A 6,956-nucleotide genomic window follows, 5' to 3' on the forward strand; every position below is an offset into this window, starting at 1 on the left:
ATCCGGATCACCACCAAAATGTAATCAATTCTAAGTTACCCCATTTCTGCCCTATCCTGAAAATTTTATTAATTAATGAATGAATGAAATAATTAATTGGATCCGGATCACCACCAAAATCTCATCAAATTTTAAGTTAGCCCATTTCTGACGTATCCTGAAAATTTTATGACAATCTGTCCAAAACTTTTTCAGTTAGGCTTAACCTGTATGATACAGGTGGTTCCGGCGCGGCGGCGGTGGCGGGCCAATCAGCCAATCAGCGAGCGTACACAAACCCACAAACCAACACTCAAACACACGCCGGTAAAAACATAACCTCCGCCAAGCCCCTGGCGGAGGTAACAATTATGACCTGTGCACTCCATTGCTATAAAGATTCACAGAAATTTGTGCCAGTTCATACCATTTAGAAGAGATTCACCAAAGACAAGGAAGTAGAGCATAGTGTTCACACCAAGCTCCTGGAAGATTGCCAAAACCTGCCAAAATATTATTGCGTGCATAACCTATATTAGTGCAAACAGATGCGAGACATATAACAGTTGTTAATTCATAGTTAGTTTGTATAAATGAGGCAAGTAGATGAATATAATACAGTCAAACCTATAAATTGCTAAAAATGTCCTTCAGAGACAAGTGTCCATTCTAGTAAATTGGTTTCACTTACGAAGAGACTTTGTAAGTGCTAGATATGGGGTTCTTTTATTCATTTCTGGGGAGTTCTTGTAGGGTATCTTACTGAGAGAGAGAGAGAGACATACACACATGCACACGCACACACAGAGACACAGTAAGCAAGTAAGTAAAAACTTTATTTAACGACGGTAAAACATGTTAGGTACAGACACTATAAATTGTCGCGGACCTATCTTCCACATGTCCGTCTCACAGCAACAAAACGATTAAATATTAAATAAATACACAATAAGAGTTGAAGTACTTGGACTAAAATGTACGGGGTAAGTAGAACACAATGGGCCCTATTGATAGGGAAAGATTTTCTTTAGACGGACTTAGACGCACGCATGCACGTACGCACACACGCACACACACACACACATACACATAGACACACACACATGCACACGCACACATAGAGACACACACACATATACATAGAGACACACAAACCTACACATAGAGACACACACACATACACATAGACACATACACACATATACACAAGTGCACACACACGTGCACACGCACACACGCATACACCCACACATGCACATAGAGACACATACACATAGAAACACACACACGCACGCGCGCGCACGTACGCACGCAAGCACACATGCACACACACACACACACACACCAACACACACGTAAGTGCACACACGCGCGAGCGCATGCATGCATACACCTTAACACGTGCAATGCATGCAGACTCACAACTGCTAATACTACACTACTGAGCTCAAGATGGATGAAATTGCTGAATACATTGTACTCTGAATATAACTCCTACATTCATACGTGTTCCTAACATTTCACGCCACACTATAACTTTGCACACTGCATTCAACGCAACTGACACTTATGTGAGACTAGTGATCGTGATTTAGTGAGACGCTTACGGCTACAGGGTCGACTGCAGCTATCAGAGAGCTAAATGCCAGACACGTGATGAAGCTCATCCTCAATGTTCCCATCGCACCTGCTTCCATCAGTAGATACAGCGCTGGACCTACAATTAAACAGCAAACCCAATTGATATCTACCCCTGGTGCCCACTTTCATCACCAAATGGCCACCTGCCTGGGAAGCTACGTAACTACGTCATAAGTTCGACAAAATAGCTGTTACCATAGTCTATACGATTAGTCGAAACCAGTAGTTTATCAACCAATCTTATAGTTTCATAGCATCGAATTCGCATGTCCGATCGATCTCTTTCTTGTTGTACCTGCTTTCATTCGTGACATACCTTAGCATGTAAATGTTGTACCCCACATTCGCGATGATGTGACGATAAGGGTCTACGCTCCTGCTAAACACACACGACTTAATTCATATTGGGTGATGTAACAGAACGCTTTTCATGCAGGAAAGCACAAGATGGTCGTGACAAACTCCAAGGCTTACGCGACCGAATTTAGTGAATATTGTAAATATTCCGATCTTCACATCACTTAATAAATTTGAATATCACTATACCTAGTTAACTTACCAATCGTAAATATGTTGATGAGCGTGCCAATTACAGCATAGACAAGAACAGTCCCAAAGTTGTCTAAGAAAACTCTATTGTGTAGAGAGTAACCAGACTCCAGTACAATACTGCAAAGAACAAAGTGGACCTCAGAATATATCTGACATATATGAATAAGTTACAGATATATTGAAACCTATATTATGATGGCCACTGATTGGAATCTCCAAGTGTCTTTTATAGACAGTTGTCAGTTATTCGATGGAGGTGGTTTTATTACCACATAACTGCCAATAGAAATGCTAAGTTTCCTTTACAGATAGAGGTATTACCACTAGTGTTGTCAATCAGTTGTAATTTCGTAATCGATCATCGGTTGGACCCAAGTATCCGATGATCGGTTACAATCGGTTACTCGGGGTGTTGAATGCCTGCGTGTGAGTAACGTCGTGTGCATGTACGTGTGTGCATGTATGTGCTTGTTTACAGTTTGTTTTGCACTGTTTACTACTGTGTGTATAGTACATGTATGTTAATAAAGGATAACTTGTATAGTAGCGATGATATCTCTGATTCTCATCACTTTTCCAAGTTTAATAAAAAAAATTTTTTCGATGAAATCGATTATGGATTTTGATAACCAAGCGCTTGGTTCGAGCCACTGTTCAACCGATGATCGAGTATAATCGATCATCGTGACATCACTAATTACCACTAATGCAGGTCTGACTGTATCAAGAAATGTAGGTTCGTAACAAAGTAATAAGCGCATACACAATCATCTCATGAAGTCATGTATAGGTAACATATGTATGTAGTATACAGGTTCATGCTAATAGTAGTATGTACTGCGTCACATTAGCTTCGGAATGAAATCATATTTATAAGCACACACAAGTTTGTAAATCACACGATTTTGCTGACTGAATATGTTGACTTTAGAAATACAATAGATGCTATTTGAACGTCCGCTAGGTAAACGGGCGAGACAAAACCACTATGCAGTTATTTGCAGAGGTTGAAGTCACGTACGGAGGCAGCAGTACCAGAAAGAACAAGTACTCCGAGAATTTCGGCATGTCATTTGACACTCCTCCTCCAAAGCTACACAAAAGAAAGACAGATACCGACTCTGATTACAACAACAACATATCCTACTAATGGATGTCCATGTACATCTCAGTACACATGAATGATTTGACCAATTTTAGTTTTATACTGCACAACTGTTACTAAACTTAAATGGTATATATAGCAGCCGATCAGCTAATAACTTGAAACAACTTGAAATGTGAATCCAAACTTAGTACGCAATACATTATTTTACCCAAACACTGGTATATACACACATGTAGGGGCACTTTTAGGGTCATATCATCACGTATTAATAGAACATAAGAAGTACCCAAGAGAATAGACTACTTACTGGATTGCTATTCCAACTAAGGTTCCCACTAAAACCAGCATGCTAGCAAAAACAAGAAATACAGATTAGAAAGCCGTATATATAGTCAGTCATACATTTAGTCTAAATGTATATCAGTGTACATATCTGGTCATTTATATATATATATATATATTGGAAATTAAATCAATCAGTGAACAGAAGATGGCTCATAGTAAAGTTGTTTCAAATTGCAATCAAACAATTAATCATGGTAAATCATGCTCATATGATGGCATTGCTAAAAGACAAATGTCTATACGTGCATTTGACATAATACCGCATGCTACTTACCATGATTCCGGGATGATTGTTGGCAAGTAGGGAGTCTGATGAAATGCTGTTGAGAAAAAAACAAAAAACAATTCAAACACTTTGTGAGCTTCCATAAATCAGTCAAACAACCTCTTAGTAACAATGTTTTTTATCCATTTTATTTCAATAATAAATTTATTCATATATGTTCTAAAAAGCATTTCAGGGTTTATGTAAACAACTGCACATTACATAGTACAAATACAAAGGGCACACCCACATTATAGAGCTGAACAACTAACTCTGTAAACGTTTGATGTAGCAGTAAGAGACGACGCAGGTATTTGACTGGCGGTGCAGGTGACTCAGGCCATAATAAAAATATTGTTTGTTTGCCCCCACCCGACCAACCCGTCAAAAAGAGGCCGATTCAAAAAAAAATTATTGAACTTTCCCATTCTTTTTTTTTACAAATTGTATCACTGTACGTTATATAAATCTGTAGGTAATACATTATATGTACCAAGCAAAACAAACATTCAAGATAAAAGGTATCTCCATACAAGCACACCCGAGCATGTAGACACCATGCTGAATTTGTAAAAAGAAGCCCCCCCCCAAAAAAAAGTCGACCTACCTACCCAAAATTTTCAGCCTGGGTCGGGTGAGGGCAAACAAATATTTTTTTAGTTATGGCCTCACCGAACTTACACCAGGCAGTCACGACGAGAAACAAGGTACAGGTGATTAAATGGTAGCTTCACATAGTCCCACCGCCATAATGCGAGGTCTATGTGAACAACTAGTGATAGGACATATACAAAGGGCACACCCACATTAGACTCAATTTAGAGCTGAACTTGTAGTAATAAGTGACACTGTTATTTGACTGGGGTTGTAGGTGACTCACCGATCTTACACCAGGCAGTCACCACGAGAAACAAGGTAATAGTGAGTGGTATCTTCACATGGTCCCACCGCCATGATGCGACATGTATTCCTTCGCTGTTCTGGTGTGTCAACTCTCCTGAAATTAATTGTCATTAAATTTAACTTACAAATGTAATGCTAATGATTTTTTACCATGAACAAAATGATGTGTAAGACATTTTCTACAGTTCATAAAATATTGAAATGTACTCCACAAAACAATATCACAGTGATCAAAAGTGTTATCCTTGATATATCTGATAAATTCTGATCATGTGTGACAACGTTCGACCATGCATATACTGGGGGCGAAATTAACACGAGTCGGAAGTCAAATACTCCCCGATTTACTGTCGGACTCCCTGATTTGACATATCATGCATCAGTCCGCGTGACTCCCTGAAAATTCTGCTACTGTATACTAAACCAACATTTCTTGTTAGTTAAATTTTAATATGAAATCTTCAAAATAAGCACATGCGTTATTGTTAATTAATATCTTTTAGTTTAGAACTTGCGACCAACATCTACTCGCACCTTGTTTGAGCAGGGTACCACCTGAAGTGATGTTGCCCAGTTTTTCCGAAGGTTCCACCTCATCCGGTAGATTTTCAGAAGGAACCTTCTCTGATGGGTGCTGCTTTGCACCCACAGTCAAGATCCCTAGGACCAAAAGGGCCAAACAACACAGCAACGTTGTCCTCAGCCTAAAAAAATATTTCTACATATTTCTTTACCGAGACTAGAGTCGCGTTCACACGGTCATGGTTTGGCTCAAGCCAAATGGGCTAGATTTGGCTCGGGCCGGTTTCAGTCGGAAGCGTTCAACGTACGGCCAAGTGAATACTGTCTGCCAATTCAAATTCAAATAAATTTTTTCGCACAAATATCTCACAGATACTTGGCAGTATGTCGCGAGATGGCGTTTGTTACGATTCCAGAGTGTTTAACTTACGTCCGAAGTTTAATTATCAATCTTGAAAATGTGCATTCTGATCAAATTTTTCGAATTTTTATAGGAAGTGTCTAAACAACCGGATCCGGTTTCGGTATCCTGAAAACTAAACAACCAGCTCTCTTCTCTGATTGGCTAATTTTGTCACTATTTATTTTTTATTTGGCTAATTTTTATTTTATTTTAGAATTAGGATAGGGTTAGGATTATTGTTAGGGTTAGGGTTAGGGTCTATATCTCTAACTTTCAAGCTGGTTGCAGTAGCTCAACCGAGTCAACGGTAGAGCGTTCGCTTCGTTATAGTAAAGTACCGTGTTTCGAACCCCATAATGTGTTTTTATTTTCCTTGCTTCTGCTTATTTTCTTGAATTTATTTGTTTCTGCATTTAATTGTTCCGTATTCATTTATTTGTTCTGTAACTTTTGTTTATGTTCGGAATTAAATATATTATTTCTTTATGTTTTGCATTAAAAATTTTCCTATTATATATTTGTCCTGTTATGTTCGGAAACTGACCAATCAGAGGAAGAGACCGGTTGTTAGTTTTCAGGCCTCCGAAACCGGGTCCGGTCGTTTAGACACTACCATTTTTATACTGTTTTGGACTTTATTTCGTCGAAGTACACGTTCGACCTCTCGGGGCGCAGCTCCGCTCAACGCGATTCTACCGCTCTACGCTCGCCGAAAGCTGGTGCTAAAATTTGGCTCGGGCCTGGGTCCGACGTTTTCGATGGGACCAAACGCTGGCAGCGCTAATTAGGCTGAGAGGGTCTATGTCCCCCGGGGTACTGCCGGAACGTACACTGGCTAGGGTCCGGTTATACCGGAACGTACCCTGGTGTAAGCTAATATGCCGAACCGTACGTCGCCTACTCCACTAAACGAGTCTAGGGAGTCGCCTACGCCTACTCCCTAACCCGAACCCTAATCTAATCCTAACCCTAACCATATCAAATAGTGACAGGGTACGTTCGGTATATTGGACCGTAACCCAGGGTACGGTTCCGCCAGTACCTGGGGACATAAGCGACCCTATGCGCCCTAATTAGGCTCGGGCCAAAAACGTCCGTGTGAACGCACGGCTCGAGCCAAATCTGGCGCCCTAGAATCCCGCCCACCAATTACTGACATTGAGCTAATAATGATCGATATTGATCGTTATTGATTCTAACAGTCTTTGTATGATGACTAAAACTTCAGAGGAAATACA

General features: G+C 40.0%; 1 protein-coding gene across 3 annotated transcripts in view; it reads right to left on the reverse strand.

Moving 5' to 3' along the window:
- LOC106810451 (Na(+)/H(+) exchanger beta-like) overlaps positions 1-6,956 on the reverse strand; it is a 23,809-nt gene that overhangs the window by 16,278 nt on the left and 575 nt on the right. Inside the window, exons 2-9 of one of the 3 annotated variants that reach the window (XM_014813812.1) lie at positions 5,328-5,497; positions 4,771-4,887; positions 3,900-3,945; positions 3,588-3,629; positions 3,194-3,265; positions 2,180-2,289; positions 1,587-1,696; positions 407-482 (exon numbers count right to left, since the gene is read on the reverse strand). In XM_014813812.1, coding sequence (XP_014669298.1) covers positions 407-482; positions 1,587-1,696; positions 2,180-2,289; positions 3,194-3,265; positions 3,588-3,629; positions 3,900-3,945; positions 4,771-4,887; positions 5,328-5,497 — 743 coding nt within the window. The remainder of the gene's footprint in view (positions 1-406; positions 483-1,586; positions 1,697-2,179; positions 2,290-3,193; positions 3,266-3,587; positions 3,630-3,899; positions 3,946-4,770; positions 4,888-5,327; positions 5,498-6,956) is intronic. The other 2 variants (XM_014813813.1, XM_014813814.1) reach the window with 2 other exon arrangements.

The sequence above is a fragment of the Priapulus caudatus genome, unplaced genomic scaffold, assembly GCF_000485595.1.
Source record: "Priapulus caudatus unplaced genomic scaffold, Priapulus_caudatus-5.0.1 Scaffold441, whole genome shotgun sequence".
NCBI lineage: Eukaryota > Metazoa > Priapulida > Priapulimorpha > Priapulimorphida > Priapulidae > Priapulus > Priapulus caudatus.